The 17,062-nt window shown below is 43.5% G+C and overlaps 1 protein-coding gene across 1 annotated transcript in view; it reads right to left on the minus strand.

The window, feature by feature from the left end:
- Positions 1 to 879: 879 nt before the first annotated feature.
- SYCP2L (synaptonemal complex protein 2 like) overlaps positions 880 to 17,062 on the minus strand; it is a gene marked incomplete at both ends in the record, with an annotated part of 31,296 nt that continues 15,113 nt past the window's right edge. Inside the window, 18 exons of the mRNA XM_083450312.1 lie at positions 880 to 939; positions 1,578 to 1,647; positions 2,889 to 2,959; positions 3,037 to 3,136; positions 3,649 to 3,743; positions 3,880 to 4,004; positions 4,541 to 4,675; positions 5,270 to 5,339; positions 6,082 to 6,155; positions 8,247 to 8,361; positions 8,950 to 8,999; positions 11,221 to 11,380; positions 12,020 to 12,068; positions 13,438 to 13,487; positions 13,869 to 13,920; positions 15,200 to 15,261; positions 15,685 to 15,790; positions 16,243 to 16,351. Coding sequence (XP_083306438.1) covers positions 880 to 939; positions 1,578 to 1,647; positions 2,889 to 2,959; positions 3,037 to 3,136; positions 3,649 to 3,743; positions 3,880 to 4,004; positions 4,541 to 4,675; positions 5,270 to 5,339; positions 6,082 to 6,155; positions 8,247 to 8,361; positions 8,950 to 8,999; positions 11,221 to 11,380; positions 12,020 to 12,068; positions 13,438 to 13,487; positions 13,869 to 13,920; positions 15,200 to 15,261; positions 15,685 to 15,790; positions 16,243 to 16,351 — 1,553 coding nt within the window. The remainder of the gene's footprint in view (positions 940 to 1,577; positions 1,648 to 2,888; positions 2,960 to 3,036; positions 3,137 to 3,648; positions 3,744 to 3,879; positions 4,005 to 4,540; positions 4,676 to 5,269; positions 5,340 to 6,081; positions 6,156 to 8,246; positions 8,362 to 8,949; positions 9,000 to 11,220; positions 11,381 to 12,019; positions 12,069 to 13,437; positions 13,488 to 13,868; positions 13,921 to 15,199; positions 15,262 to 15,684; positions 15,791 to 16,242; positions 16,352 to 17,062) is intronic.

Here is a 17,062-nt window from a genome sequence, read left to right on the forward strand (position 1 = left end):
GTGGGAGCGGGGGTTATTATTTTGATTATTTCTGTTTTAACTATTTGTGCTTTTACCTTGTATTTTTATCTTGTGAACCGTCCTGAGATCTTGCAATGAAGGGCTGTATATAAATCTAATAAAGTAATTTGGAAACTGCACTCTGTCAGGTAGAAGTGCAAGACAACTCATACCCATTTCCTTTTGAGGTGCTGATTAAATGTGAAGTCATACCCCCCCTTAGTTGTTTTCTACCCATGTTGCCAGTATTATTAAAACCTGGCAGTTACGGCTATTAAGAACTGTGCTGCCCTATCTTCTGTGCTACACAAACCCCTTTCATGGGCACTTGAGGCAGGCAAAACTGAGCTACAATTTGGGCCACACCAAACACTGCTAGATGGAATCACTTGTGTCCAACAGACCTCACTCTTCAAATACATTTTTCAATCTGTTAGTCCCTTCTTAGACAAGTCAAGCAAGAGGTAAATCATAATAAAATAATAAAAAGAGTTTTCATCCAATAAGAAATTGGGGGGCGGGGACACTCAAACAATTGCTTCTTGTTAGGAGAAGGTTATCTTTAATTTGTGTTTACAAGATTTCTAACACAATTGGCTGCATATAAAATATAAATGACAGATAAGGATGGGAAGGAATGATATCAACTGAAATATCAGCTACGCTATGCATTTCACAAATTGTTGGCACCAGAAACCCCTCAACACCACCCCCTTGTGGGAAAGAGAGAGAGCAAAACTCATTTAAGCATCGAGTACATGTTAACAGACAACTGTTTATAGTTATGGACTGAAGGCATTTGTCCAGCATATTTTAAGAAATGATTCAGACACGTCAGCATTGATCAGAGCTCTTCGGGTCAGCTTAAATTAATTTTAATCAGTCGGAGGCAATGACAGAAGTCTTGCTTCTCTCCTCATGATCTTCTCCTTCCTCAAACTGCGGGGGAGAAAAAAAGCATGCAAAATCTATTAGTGCTTTACAGCACAGTCCTTGCCTATATTCACCGAGTACTACTCAGAGGAGACCAACTGAAATAAATGAACCTATGGCTTGTTAACTTCAATAGGTCTACTCTGAGTCCCACTGCCACTGATTACAATGTACGAAATGTATTTTCATACATTTGGGACCAACACATCACAGGAACAGATAAAAGCCATTATGACTGTGGGAAGCCTCGTTCTACAAAAAATGACCACGGCAAACCCTTTATGGAAAGGGATAAGGAAATATTAGTACTCTCAAACTTACACCCAACCCATTAACTACACCAGGACTAAACCTTGGTTACAGGCCGCGATCAGTCTGAAGCCAAGCTTCAGATGGCATGCTAAAGCAAGCCACAGTTTATACCAAAGCAGCCGCCACCTCCTCTCAGGGAGCCTGTGGATTTGTCTCAAGGCATGGTTTGGCTCAGAGATGTACTGACTATAAATGAAGGTGTTAAACAGTTAGATAAAGAACTGCCATCTTGCCTGCTCCATAAGAGCCTTTGCTTCTCCTTGTAGTTCCTAAGACTCACACCTGCTGTTCAGTATGCAATGTGTGGCAATCTGCCCAGCGACAGCCCTTACCTTTCCATTTGGGGCTACGTCCTCCAGGTTCTTTGCTGCTCCCGCCAGCTCTGAATCCATGGACTGTATCCTATGAAAGAAACCAAAATGGGTATAGTTGAATTTGGTGCAGCTAAAGTTACTGCTCATGCTCCCCCAAGCTGCAGTCAAAACCCAGGGTGAAGGCCGAAGTGAGGAGGAAGGAAAGAAAGGAAGGAAGGAAGGAAGGAAGGAAGAAAGAAAGAAAGGGGGGGAACAGCTCATGATGCTGCCTGATGACGTTGGTTGCCAATAGTATTAAGGCAGCTCTTTGTATGATGACAGCTGTATCCTGGGATGGGCAACCCTGACATCTAAGACAGTGACGGGCTGTTGAACGCTGCACCCACTACATAAAGTGGCCCAAACATTTCAGCCTGATTGACCCTAAACTTTCTTCTCTGGTGGAGTCTCCTTTCCCAACAGTATATCCATGAATGCAAGGATGAGATCCTCAACAGTGGGCCACATGGATTTTGGAGATCAGGGAAGGTTTAACCTTCTCCTCCTGCCACAAAGTCCTAACCATGAAAGAAATAGGGATGGAACTACAGAACTAACCCCTACACAAGCCTCAATCCAAACAGGGTGGTGGTGGTGTGTACCATGGCTATTACTTTTAAAAAGAAAGAAAACGACACCCCAAACCACATGCACAAGCAAAACTAAATATGCATTTCATGTAAGACGCAACTTGGCCCTTAGCATCACCATTATTATTCCTCTTTTATACATTTTTTAAAAATAAAAACAGGAGCCAAGAAGCCGAGATTCGTAAAATGTTCTGTGGATTACTGGTTCTGCATGGGTTGGTTCTTTTTTTTTTAATGTCATTATATTATTTTTCATAAATGGCTTTTGAAATTGTGGTGACGGATAAGGAAATTGACATTTACATTTTACACACAGGTTGTGCTGTGGTCTTGTTGCATGAGGGGCATTCAGCTTCCCCAAACTTACAATTTATTGCAGCTTTGAGAATTGCCAGGGGGAATCCAATGTCCCTGGCAGCAGAGGCACATCTTTGTTCAAATAAAATAATCTGGAAAAGCATGAGCAGATATACACCCACCCACTCAGTCCAGGGTGGCTGTGTGAAAAGAAAAGTACAGTAGAAGGAACGCCCAGTCAACTGGGCTTGCTTCTTCCAGCTGTGCCATTTGGAGACACCATCAGTGATGTAGAGATGCATGCGCTAAAGTACCCAGAAGATAGCAAGCCCAACAGACGGAGGAAAACAGTGCAGAATTTTTAAAGCAGTGCACATTGGACAGACAGCATGATGATAAATACCTCTGCATTTGACGAATACAAAAATTGTTCATTTTGCTGTTGAGTTTGCTGGATTGCTTAGTCCAAAATTCCTGAAACAAACGTTCTCAACGTGAGTCGTTAAATCAATCCACAGACAACAAATAAAACGGAAAAGAAATACACACACCAAAGTATCCTTCTCAAGGTTTGAAAGAAACCGAGTTCTCTTCTCGAGATTGGCAAGTTCCTGGGTAACTGTCTTGTGGAAGTGTTCCAGTTCATTCAGCCTGTTGCGGACAAACATAAGTCATTTTACCGCTTCAGGAAAGCAGCATTTGACACTCATCTCACTAATGAGAATTGACAGAGCTGGGGGGAAAGATGCAAACACAACATGGAAAACAGTATAAGGAGAACCATCTACTACATCAGGCAGCTGGCTTGCAGCTAGGTCCTTTGCCATTGTGACTTCCTGATGGACACGTCTTGGGCTGGACTAGTAAAGCAAGCCTAATAAAATGCAAGACACAAGCTGGAAAACAGTTTTCATCGATTGAGATAAGGGAGGAAGCGGCTTAGATAACAATGCTCCCAAGCCTGCTTCATTAGCCCTAGGAAAACCTCTGTACCAAAAGAATAGACATCTTCCCTTCAGTGAACAACACTCCCCAGCAGTCTCTTCTTGCAAACCTCCTGCATTTGTACCAATAACAAGTCACATGCATGATAAGACTTGAGGCTTTTGACAGCAATTACTGCAGAAGAGATGCCACACAGTTATTCGATGGATGCCACGTACCGGCCCTGATGAATCTGATTCAATAATGCCAAAATATGCTGTTCAGACGTCCTCAGAACGTTTTGGGTATAAATCGCCATCCTCTTGTACCTAGACTAGTCACAATGCCAGCAAATTAGAATGGGGAAAATACTTGGAGCAGGTGAAGATACATGTTGAAATATTCATGCCAGTCTGTAAGCAACCCGTGGTGCACTTAAAATAAGCAGGATGTTGCAAATTATTAGTTACCCAAAACGTTTTCTTCAATATGTGTGTGAAGCTTTCAAACGCAGCAATGACCTCCGAATCGCCAGCTCCATCCTCAAGTATTTTGGAGAAAAATACGTCTTCCTCTAACTCTTCTAAATTATGGCCTGCAAGAAAGACACACACACACACACACACACACACACACACACACACACTATATAAGAACTTTGTGTATGCTCAGTATCTTGGGGAAATCACTACTAAACTGCAGCATTTTTTAAAGGAATACTCTGGAAGCATTACAATGTGTTTTGCTGTCCTGGGCTTTTTTAGGAGGAAGGGCAAGATATAAATTTAGTTAATTATCTCTCTCACTCACACACACACACACACACACACACACACACACAGCAAAACCACACGGCACATCAAATCTAGCTTGGCCACCTTTCCAGAGAGCAACTGATAATAAAAGCCAATCACAGAGTACATTAAAAAAGCCTCAGCATCAATGGCTGCTAGAAGCCAGAGTTACTATAAAAACAAAGGAGAAACCTCTGCAGTGGAATGTTCTGGAAAACACAGGTAGATCTTCACTGTCAACAAAACACAGGAAGTAGGGGAATTAGGAAATGTGAAAGGAATTCAATTCAGTACAGCTGCAGCAAAGGCTTGCTGGTTTCTGCTTCAAAGTAGTCACCTTCCCGAGTCTCCTCTTCCATCTCCGGGGAGTTGAAGAGTTTTCTTGGTACAAAAGGAATGGTAGGAGAGCACTCATCCCTGGGCTGCCTCCTGGTGAGCTTTGAGCACTTTCCACTGCTACCAGCTGACAAATCTATCAAAGACAGAATCCCAAACCCATTTCTTTGTTGCTGGAGGTTCTTATAAGGCATTGCTTGCTGATAGACGAATGCTAACATGCATTCTCCTTGAATTAAGTCCCAAGGGACTTCAGTGAACTTAGGTCCATACCACGATGAGATTCCAAACTTTCACCACCTGGAAGCGTCTCCACCCCCATCGTTCAGCCCGGACACTGAGGTCCACCTCTGAAGGTCTTCTGGCGGTTCCCTCACTGCGAGAAGTGAAGTTACAGGGAACCATGCAGAGGGCCTTCTTGGTAGTGGCGCCCACCCTGTGGAACGTCCTCCCACCAGATGTCACAGAAATAAACAACTATCCGACTTTTAGAAGACATCTGAAGGCAGCCCTGTTTAGGGAAGTTTTTAATGTTTGTAGTTTTATTCTGTTTTTAGTGTTCTGTTGGGAGCTGCCCAGAGTGGCTGAGGAAACCCAGCCAGATGGGCGGGGTATAAATAATAAATTATTATTATTATTATTTGCCTTGCAATAGTGGTGGCTGCTCATATCCCTGGGCTCAGAATACTGTAAATGAGGGGGTTGGGGGTTGGAGACCCTTCCTCTTTACCTGAAAACTTCCGCTTGGATTTGGAGACTTCATCTTCCATGGGCAGAGTACTAGAAGCAGCTTCATGTTTCTAAGAAGAGCAAAAGCAAGACAATGCAGCAACTGCAGTATGTAATAAAAAAAAAGGCATATGATATCCCCATACAGTCGTACCTTGGACGTCAAACGTTTGACTTCCAAAGCTCCTGCAGCCAATAGGAAGCTGCAGAAGCTCCGTCGGACGTTCAGCTTCCAAAAATAGTTTGCAAACCAGAACACTCACTTCTGGGTTTGCGGCATTTGGGAGCCAAAACCTTTGAGAACTAAGCTGTTCGAAAACCAAGGTACGACTGTATTACAACTGGGAATTACAAAGTAAGAAATAGTGCAAAGCAGTGAGAAACTTATTTTCATTTGCCACAGCACAACCCATTTGGGGACATGGGTGTCTTCTTCAGGAGCAATCTGAAATCTTTTTGCAAATTCTGCAGCTTGTCCGCATATTACTTATCTGGCAAATAGTGCTACCATGATGCCAGGAAGACAGCAGCAGCCATTCATGTTGTTCCAGCTACCCTACAGAATTGAATGAAGTTTAAGATCGCTCCCAAAGAAGAAAGCTGTGTTTCGAAACATGCTGAGCCGCAGTAAATCTGTCTGGCGAGCACTTCTGAGATCAAGTTTCTTTTTGCATTCTTTCTGGTTTCTGTGGCTCCCTGTTTGCAAATAACAAGTGCAGCGTTTCTGTTTCCACACACACACTTTTATCTATATTTCATGTGCAAACAGGTGAAATACCACAAATATATCACCCACACATCCGGGAACTGTACCTTGCTTTCTCCAGCTTCTGAGCTATTGGGCAAAAAGTGACTCGGCAAAGTGTCGTCCGCCATTTCCAAGTCATCTAAAAAAGAAGCAATTAATCTGTGAGATGCATCTGCAGGTCCTTGATGTCCACAGAATCTCGCCAAAACACAATAGCATGAAAGCGTCAATGAGAAGCGCTGCTCCATCTACCTAGAAGTCTGTATATCTGGACAGACAAGCCACTACCCAAAGGTTCCCCCACATTCAGTCACATTTTACTGTGACCACAGCTTCCCAAATCACAGATGAGGTGACAAACCTTTAACCACGCAGAACTTTGCACTACTGAGGGGGGGGGGGGGAGAATAATCACAGAACCGTAGAGTTAGAAGGTATGACAAGGCTTAACTAGTCTAATCCCCTCTGCAATGCAGGAATCTTTTCGCTCAATGTGGGGCTCAAACCCACAAACCAGAGATTGAAAGTCAGGGTTCAATTGAGCAAGGGGGGACTTGTAGGATGGAATGTTGTTTCCCCCACAACTGAATAAAACAATACAATAATAGGAAACTAGCATGCCAAGACGGTTAGATTACAACTCTTCTCCTTGACATGCTATTTACTATCTGCAGGGATTTTATTTTATTTTTGTACGGAGAAAGTATTCCACCTTTGAAGGTGACTCAGAAACTACAACTAATCCAGGATGTGGCTGCTAGACTGGTGACTGGAAGTGGCCACTGGGATCCTATAACACCGGTCTTAAAGGATCTACATTGGCTCCCAGTACGTTTCCAAGCACAATTCAAAGTGTTGGTGCTGACCTTTAAAGCTCTAAATGGCCTTGCGAGAAGCAAAGTTACAGGGAACCAGGCAGAGGGCCTTCTCGGTAGTGGCGCCCGCCCTGTGGAACTCCCTCCCTTCAGATGTCAAGGAAATAAACAACTATCTGACTTTTAGAAGACATCTGAAGGCAGCCCTGTTTAGAGACGTTTTTCATGTTTGATGTTTTATCATGTTTTTAGAATTCTGTTGGGAGCCGCCCAGAGTGGGGCAGTCCAGTCAAATGGGTGGCATACAAATATTATTGTTGTTGTTGTTCCACTGTGTAAAGCCCCAAGTGGTACAGTCCAGACATAGGCTTGCCAGCTCATCTGTTCTGAGAAACAGGCCTTAGAAACAGATTTTAGGATTGTGCTATGCAGATGGAGGAGGAGGTACAATTCTCAGCGACTGGGGGTTGCCATGGCATGGTCTTTCCCCATTGTTGAGAGACTTCCAAGTGCATTCAAGTGAATACAGACCCCCTTCAGTCATTACCACTCCACACTCAGCAGCATCCCTAGGGACTAGCCAGGTTGGCCCCTGCCAAGGGCCCAAGCCTGGGGGGGGGGGGTGCAAGAAGAAAGGCAAAGAGAGCTGGTGGTTGCCAAGGGAAAGAGTGGGTGCCAATATAACTCCTTGCCAAGGACACAAGGGAGCCTAGCTACATCTCTGTCCACTTAGTACAGTGCGATCACAATTTACGCTGATTTTACTTACACAATCACATGTTTACGCACTTGGCTGAAAAATAAATGAATGAAAAGGGAGTGGGAAAGTGGGGGAGGGATGTTGGAAGGGGCCATTCAAGATTCTGCAGAAGTCTCCAGAGCCCGGTAAATCAAGGCGGAGGGCTTAAAAAGCTCTTTCTGCACTGGGGTTTTCTGCCTTTGCCTCACTTTCCAGGCTCTGGGGAACTCCACAGAGATTTCGTGGGATCTCAGACGGCCCCACGAGATCTTGTGGGAGCCTCCCAAGACCTTGCAGAGCTCATACGCGACCTCGCCAGAGCCCAGTAAGCAAGATGGAGGGCTTAAAACTCATTGTTTTGGCCTGAGGGCAAAGGCCTGCTCAGCATACTGGCTTCAGTCAGGTAGGGATGGTTGCACGGGGGCAGTCCTGGAAGCTGTCCTGACTTAATGCAATTTTGCTGTAATGCACAAACCCCTAGAACGTGACCCCCCACAAGTTGCGATGACACTGCAATGCCTGCTGAGGACTCAGCTCTCAGTCAAGGCAAGAACTACTAAGAGAGGATATAGAGTGAAGCTTATGCTTTCCAGAGATCCACTGGCTTATCTTTTCCTCTCAAAACAAAAGCCTGAGAATCGCAAAGATATGTGGTATATTAGGAGGAACCACCTACTGTGTCTAACATGCGATATAGGGGTTGAGGAAACCATTGGTGGCTGCATTGCAGCAAAGTCCTTCAGCTCTGGGCTTGGCTCCATCCTTTGCTCCCCCCTTGGTGAACTCCCCACCTGGAAGAGAAGGCAAAGGCATCAAGTCTACTATGGGAGAAAGGTCTAGCAGCAGAGTAGTGAATGTGCAACCCAGGCTCTTAAGAAACAAAAGTTATCTACCCGCGTAGCTCATGAAACATACTCTACTGGGAAGGTCACAGAGCTCACTAGTGGAGCAGATACTTTTTATGCAAAAGGTTCCAGATTCACCATCATCTATAGGGCTGGAATTGATTCCCTTCAAACTCTAGAGAGATAATCTGCTTAAACAATATTGAGTGAGGCAGACCCATAGAATAAAGGCAGCTTCTGGAGTAGTAAGAAAGAAATCAAGTTACCGTAAACCTCACTGTGAGAAAGTGTTTTGCAATCTCTCGTTTCATACTGTCACTGGGATATATGGTTGAGTTATAGACTTGTGACTGAGACTCTTTGCTATCACTTTAAGTTTGATTAAAATTCAGCCATATTATTTCTAAGAATCGGAAACGGCACATGAAGATTTTCTTACGTAAGCAGATCTAGATGATTCAGAAATGTTAGGCTTTCTGACACTGCAAGAGCCTGGTCTCAATATATATATATTAGAATTGAGCATTTCCTTACCTTCTTTCCATGGTGATCACTGCCACTACTTGGAGAAGACAATGGCAATACTAAGTGAGGGAGGGGCAGACAAAAGGTATTCATTAAGAACAGCAGAAACACAAGATAGCTTTTCTAATCTGCTGAAGTTAAAAAACTAGAAATAATACTTATGAATGGCTCTTGCTGATTGAGTAAGGCTTCATATACAGTGGTACCTCAGGTTACATACGCTTCAGGTTACATACGCTTCAGGTTGCAGACTCCGCTAACCCAGAAATAGTACCTCGGGTTAAGAACTTTGCTTCAGGATGAGAACAGAAATTGGGCTCCGGCAGCGTGGCGGCAGCAGGAAGCCCCATTAGCTAAAGTGGTGCTTCAGGTTAAGAACAGTTTCAGGTTAAGAACGGACCTCCGGAATGAATTAAGTACTTAACCTGTATTTCAATAACTGAAGAACCTCAGCATTCTTGGGTAAGTTCAGAGATAATGTTAGATTAAAAGTGGTTGACCTTTGTGAGAGATAAGCAAAAAAACAACCCCACATGGACAAGCAAAGGATGTTACTTCATTTTGCAGCACACAAAATATATAAACCACTCAGCTAGTTTGAAATATACATTTACTTCAAGGTAGTTATATGCTTTGTTGCCTTGGCAAAAGAGAACGTAAAATGCAGCAACCCAGCCTCACATCAATCCACAAGGCACATTGCGCCACCGTCATGTGACTGCAACTCCACGGCAGCAGACACATCTCCTCACATGCACACGTATAACACCGGCTACTGAACTTTCACTAGCTATCACCACCATGCTCTATAGATGCTCTAGTTAGCCCAGTATCTTTCTTCAGAAAGGAAAAACTTGGACGTTTGCAAATGAGACGGGCATCTACCAGCCAGGCAGGATACTAAAAAAAGAGGGCCGTAGCTCAGTGGTGAGTGCACCTGCTTTGCATGTAGAAGGTCTGAAATATACTCGGAGTCGAGAGTGGATTTCATGCTCTTTATTCAGCTCATAGTGGTGAGGAGGAATGAAAGTTCCGCCAAAGTATCTGCTTTATATACATTATTTACACAATGGGCTGCACGTGATTGGCTAATTCCGGAATTCTCCTGTAGGCCAATCAGGTTGTAGATTCACTTCCATCTGGAGCTGGGTTGGGTGGCTCCTGCAGACCAATCATACTGCTGCATTGTTCTCAGACCAATCAGACTGCTGCATTCTGAATCCTATTGTTCTCGGACCAATCAGACTGCTGCATTTTGGATCCTATTCAACTCAGTACATAACAAGGTCCCAGACTTAAAGCCCTAAAATGTAGAACATCTTGAGCTATATTATTGAGCTGTTTCATTATTATTTGCTGATGTTTAATTTTACTGTTTACTATTAGTTTCTGATGGATTGTTGAATGTTGCTTTGTTTGATATAAGCTGTTTATTTTAAAGTTACTGTGACTTTTAAAATCTTGCATCAGGTTGTTACTGTTCGATGTTTTATTATGTTTGTACATGTGTTGGAAGCTGCCCAGAGTGGCTGGAGCAACCCAGCCAGATAGGCAGGGTATAAATAAAATAATTCTTACTATCATTTTCAATGGCCTGGCTAGCTCTAAGGCATCTTCCTATTTCGGCGCGTCATATGGCTCAGCCAGTATAGAGCAAGAGACTCTGGGCAAAAGATTCCTGCATTGCAGGGGGTTCGACTAGATGACCCTCGTGGTCCCTTCCAACTCTACAATTCTATGGTCAACTCTCTATATAGATGCATGCTCTGTAAAGCCTAATGGGAGCACCTTATTTAAGAAACCATGGCTTCAGAAGTTTCCTTGATTGGGCAGCCCTGTTCCATACCCCAAAATTGATTGGATAGCCCTGTTCCACCCACCCCAAAATGCAACAGTCCTTTATAACCAAAAAAAAAAAAAAAAGAGGAAATAGACCTGTCTCCCCACTCCAACCCCCTAACACTAACTGGAACGCGAACTACCAATCCACATACTGTCGCATTTATGCACACTCTCAAGTCACACTTTGCATTCTTCCTGCTTTTCTTAATAATACAGTTATTTTAGCCACACCCAGACAGGGAATAATATGAAGCCTAGAGAGCCACAAGTATCTATCCTTACAGGCTCTGGCTATAGCCCCATCCACATTTACTTGGGTGCAAGTCCTGCTGAACTTTTCAGGGCTCATTTCCAAACCAAAACAGAATCTGGCTACATCTCTCATTTAGCCTGCATCAGGTGGCTAATTCAAAATTGTGCTGCATACCCCATTTTCACCTTTTAATCTGCTCCTGACCCTCTTCTTTTTCCGAGTATAGTCTGCAGATTTTGACACCAGCTTTTTCTGAGAGTCAAGGACCCAGCTTTTCTCACTCTCACTGTTGCTTGGAGTTTCTTGGTTGCTCTCTGAAAGGAGATTATTCCTGTAGCTGGCAGACTTGTAAAAACAGAGGTGAAGATAGAAGTTAGTTCAATCTACCAATCTTTTGCAATAAAGAATGGAGATGTCACATCCAAACATTTAAAGTAAATGTTGCATTCATGCAATAAAGAATGGGGATGTCACATCAAAACATTTTAGATGCATAAATCATCTCAAAATCAACATTAAACACAGAACTAGCTTTTTAAAAAAAAGTTATGCCAGCGACTCTAGTTTCAGACACAGTGTTTCACAATACAGGGTGGAGGGGGGACCTTTCCAAGCAGAGGGCCTTCTTGGTGGTGGCGCCCGCCCTGTGGAACGCCCTCCCACCAGATGTCAAGGAAATAAACAACTATCTGACTTTAGAAGACATCTAAAGGCAGCCCTGTATAGGGACGGTGTTAATGTTTGAAGTTTTGTTCTGTTTTTAATATATTGTTGGGAGCCACCCAGCGTGGCTGGGAAGGCCCAGCCAGATGATGATGATGATGATAAATTATTCCAACTCAGAAGCCAAGTAAGTGCTCAAAAAGCCCCATGGCTGATCACACATTTCAAGAACTACTATTTCTTTCTGGATGCCTGACAACTATGTCCCTTCCATTTCTGATATCCCTATTCCCATGAAGACTTAAGAATGGGCCTTGTTACCAGTCTTCTCTTAGACTTGCTCCGATCAAGATCTCCTTTGCTGGAACTCCTGCGCACAACACAAAAATCAGGATATTAAAGAGATGGCAGAAGAGGCTTCCAAAGGATTTAGGACGACTCTACAGAGTCCTGAGTTACACATGCTTAGATATTGAAGTCCTAGAAGTCTCCCAAGCTCAGCTCCCGCCCACACTTCCCTGCTAATTACAGCAACTTTACCTTCAAGCGGTAAAATATCCTGGTGGAGAGCCAGAAAGGGGGAAGGGGTGGCCAACGCCACAGCCTTATATATGATTCTGTGCTCCCAAGCAATTTCCCCCCTACCCCCTGTATGCCTACAAGACACCTTTGACTGTGGCAGTGCCAAGCAAAAATAAAGAGAAAACCAAGAAGGCAGTCCAGTGCTGAGTGGGTGGAGAGGTTTGTCCTCTCCCATCATCAAAACAAGCATCCCCACCTCAGCTGATCGGCACACTCGTAAGTGGAAAAGGTGAGCTGCAAGATCTTTATGTATGAGGAGGTATGCACGTGAATGTGTGAGGTTGCGACACCCACTTTGGGCTGCCAGTGATGGCCAAGGGGAAACGTGGCCCTCAGGTTAGAGCAGTGCTTCCCAAACTTGGGTCTCTAGCTGGTTTTGGACTACAACTCCCATCAACCCTAGTTAAGAAGACCAATGGCCAGGGATGATGGAGGCTGTAGTCCGAAAGCAGCTGGAGACCCAAGTTTGGGAAACACTAGGTTAGAGCATCAGACTGGGATTCCCAGATTCACATCCTTGGGTTAGCCATGATCTGCATAATCTAATCTTTTTATAAACTTATGATTTTATATGGGCTTGAAGCCACCCAGAGTGGCTGAGGAAACCGAGCCAGATGGGCGGGGTATAATATAATATAATATTATAATAATATAATATAATATAATATAATATAATATAATATAATATAATATAATAATAATACGATACCCCTACTTTAATCGGATATTATGTTGCTGTTGTTGTTGTTACTATTACCTCCCAGGGTTGACCCAAACAAGCAGAATTCATTAAGCAGTGGTGGGTTGTAAGGGGTGGAGCCACACTCTTGGCCAGCAGGCCATTAAATCAAAACACAAGCAAAATTTAATTCAGTCATGACAACACAGCGTTGGCTCGCACCCCAGAACCCTTTCCCATAATTTCAGTGATCAAGAGCTCCTCAAGTAAGCAAAGGCTTACTACTCAGTGGAAGATTCCACACTGCTCAAATTGGATCACAACTAAAATACTCTTAAGTGTTTCCATTTCATTCCATTTCTCAGGCAGCATCTCTCTGATTTTGCTTCTCATTTCCAGCATCTCATCTGGATATACTTTCATAATTAAATCTGTATAACAGCCCCAAGAGAATTTTAGTGCAAGATTCCAACTATACCTGGGTAAAGCAGCCTTCTGGACAAATACTTTTTGCTTCATTTCAGAGACCTGAAAACAAAGTGAACTGAAAATACATTCAAGGTTTTTTTGGGGTTTGGTTTTTTAAAAATGAAAAACACTCCCAACCCCAGCACAATATTTCTACTAGGCCCTGTAGTGATCTCACCAAATTTCCTCCAAGGCTGCGTTTGAAGTCTCAGCTATGAATTCATTTCTAATTTACTACTGCCAGCAAGTAGTAAACCTAGGGCACAAAATCTTCCTCTTTAAAAAAACAACAACCAAATTCAGGGTGTCTGAGAAACACCACTAACTACTAGGTGTGTGGGGAAGGTGGAAGAGAAGGGCACAATTTATATTAACTATTCACGATATAATTTGTTCACCAAAAACTCTGTTCAAAATATTTCTCCAACTTAAGTGTCTCACCATCTCATGTGTGGCAGGATCAGACGTGTATTCAAATTCGTACGCATCCTTCCTGCAAAGTGAACATTTCCAGATAAACAGAACTTTTTGCTCCTGTGAAAATAACCTAAAAGCAGGAAGCATTTTCAAAGTCGCTATGAAAATTCAAAGATGGGCGGCTCAACGGAGCTGCAGCCATAGCTTTCCAAATCAATGGCTGAACTCAGGTACCCCCTACACCGCCTCCAGCATGATGGCCTCTTAGGACAACAAGAAGCTGCATATTGGGCAGACTATTAGTCCAGGCTTGATTTTGATTGACCAGAAGTGGTTCTCCAGGATTTCTGGTGGAAGTTTTCCAAAGCATCTGCTGTCTAGTTCGTTTTAACTGGAAGCGTCAAGGGTTCAACCTGGAATTGTCTGCTTGCAAGGCATGGGCTCTCCCACTTCCTGCCCTTATGATTCTTGATGGACTGACATTTCTTGGGGTACATTTTTACATGGTCAACACCAGATTTAGGGTGGTGTGGGCGGACTGCCCACATAGGATGCCAAGCTGAGAGGGTGCACAATTGAGACAATCCATAACTGAGAAGATCCATTTGTTTGTGCCAGATTTTGGCCTCCCTTAGGGCACCATATTAGCAAAGATTACCAAAGTCCACCCCAGTCACATAGGGATTTATACCAATTTAGTGCTTCTTGGTATCATTCATACCAGGCCATGGCAGATTCCTGTGGGTTTCTCTGATGTGCAAAATACTTCTTCTCGCTTCACAGAGAACGAATATGGATAGTTTGTCACCATGAGAACTGAACATGAAAAATCACCTCATGAAACGTATTAAAAAAGTTAAGGTAACCTCTGATCCTTAGGAGCTACTTTAAAAATATTATACTTCTGCCATGAACAGAGTATTGCGGATGTTTGAAACCTTAATGAGTGGATAAGATGTTAACTTAAAATATTCACCTCGTCTGTTTAAAACAGGGGTCGGCAAAGTTTTTGTGGCTTGGGCTGGTTCATGGTCCCGCAGATGCCACAGTGGGCCAGAGTGTGTGTGTGCGCACACACGCAAACGCTATTTCCCTCACTCCTTCTGGCGCGGAGGTGGCATGTGCAGCTTCCCATTGGCTGCAGGAGCTTACTACAGCCAATGGGAAGCCGGCCAGCGTCGCGGAAGGCGGTCCCTGCTCTGCTCTGCGCTGGTTTAGCACAGTGCATGGGAGCCGACCGAGCGGGCAGCAGGGGTCCATGGGCCGAATAAATGACCCCCATGGGCTGCTTGTGGCCCATGGGCCTTAGGCTGTCAACCCCTGGGTTTAAAACATACCAAACAAAACTTCCTTACTTTGCCTCTGTGATCTGTCTGGCTGAACTTCTGACGGCATTTGTCTTCTCCAGCAGAGCATCCTGGAAAGGAAACATGGAGAGTCAGATAATCACAGATTCAAGAATGGGAACCTAGTCTGCTTTGTTTTAATTAGAAGTGGGCATAATGAAACAACAGCAATTACCTCACACCGGTAAAGGTAAGTCTCTTGGGTTACTTTTTAGAAAAAAGAATACTACCGAGCAAAGTAGGGCCAGTTATCAAAGGGAATAACAGTGTTTTAACTGTCAGAAATCAATTATATACAATTTCTTCCATTCCAGCCCACTGCACATTTACATACAGTGCTAAGCCCCGCCCCCGTCAAACCTCTCAAAAGGTGAGGTGCAAGTCCCTTAAATAAGTAAAAAAATCAATAAGCTAATCAAGTGAAACAGAACACAAGCAAAGAATTAAAACCTTTGGAACCTGCTAAGAAAACCAAGTTTAAAAATGCAAGTTACCTTCACTAAATCCGTACTGTTGCAACTGGGCGAAAGGGTTAAATCCACGTCTATGGGAAATGCTTGTATACCTTGCAGATGGGATTCGCCTTCAATGCCTGGCTCACTAAAAGCAGCAGGAAGAATGGCAGGCAAGAATTATATGCCAGAGCTGTCATCCCAAGGCCAACTGAACCAAATAGCATCTGTGGAAAGTTCTCTTAAATGTCAGTCCTAACACAAGTTTGCTGGGAAGGAAGCCCAGCCAGTTTCAGTGGGATTTTTCTCTGAAGTAAAGATACTTAGGTCCAATGTTATTGACTTCCAAATAGGGCAACACACAAATGTACATTCTTTTTTATTACAACCCCCGTGAAGTAGGTTAGCTGAGGGAGAGTGACCATGCTAAGATGCCTTGGAATTTTTCCTGTACAAAGCACAAGTTTAAAAAAATTGGGCCCCCCATGACACTTTCTATATAAACTGATGAAGCTGCAAAGCGGTCAAATGGACCATCAGACAACTGAACATTCCACAATAAAACTGTCTTTTAATAGAGATCTCTACGGCCGCACTTACACAGCCCTATCCTTTCGTCTCTGTGGAGAGGTGTTCGATGCACTTGTCTTCAATGGCGGAGGAGTTTTCAAAGCATTTGTTCCAGAAACTGCACCTACATCACCAGAAGCTTTCAATTGAAAAAGGGAGAGAAAACTAAATCAGCAGAGTTTATAAACATTAAAATGCCATCCAAGGCTAGAAACCCAACCCTAAATTCATTCAGTTTCTGAACAAGTCCTACTGGTTTAAATAATAAGTAATCATACACAGGCTGCAATCTTAACCTCATTTATCTGGGAGCAAGCCCCACTGAATTAAGCGGGACTTGCTTCTGAGTAGACATGGTTAGGATTGAGGCCTTGGAACAGGAAACAGCAAGAACCATTCTGACCTTGACTGCCATTTTGTTTTCCTGTCAGTTGACTCTCTCTAGTTGCAGTGGCATCTGAAGGAGCAATGGTTTTCTGCTAGAAAGAGAGGAGTGGTGGATGAGCATCAACAGAGTACATTTATAAACGTCTGTTTGGGAGATGTAAGAAAATAGATATTTACACCAGTTAGAAATGTATTTTTCCAGGCTAGAGATGGAAACAGGCTTTTAAGCAGACTTGCCTTTGGGCAAAATCAGGGAAGTCCTACATAACAAGATTTTCTTCTTCTTTCAGGTGATGAATAACTAATACAAGGGATGCGGGTGGCGCTGTGGGTTAAACCACAGAGCCTAGGACTTGCCGATCAGAAGGTCGGCGGTTTGAATCCCCTGCTCGGTCCCTGCTCCTGCCAACCTAGCAGTTTGAAAGCACGTCAAAGTGCAAGTAGATAAATAGGTACCACTCCG

Source organism: Podarcis tiliguerta, assembly GCF_965153285.1.
Source record: "Podarcis tiliguerta genome assembly, chromosome: 7".
Lineage (NCBI taxonomy): Eukaryota > Metazoa > Chordata > Lepidosauria > Squamata > Lacertidae > Podarcis > Podarcis tiliguerta.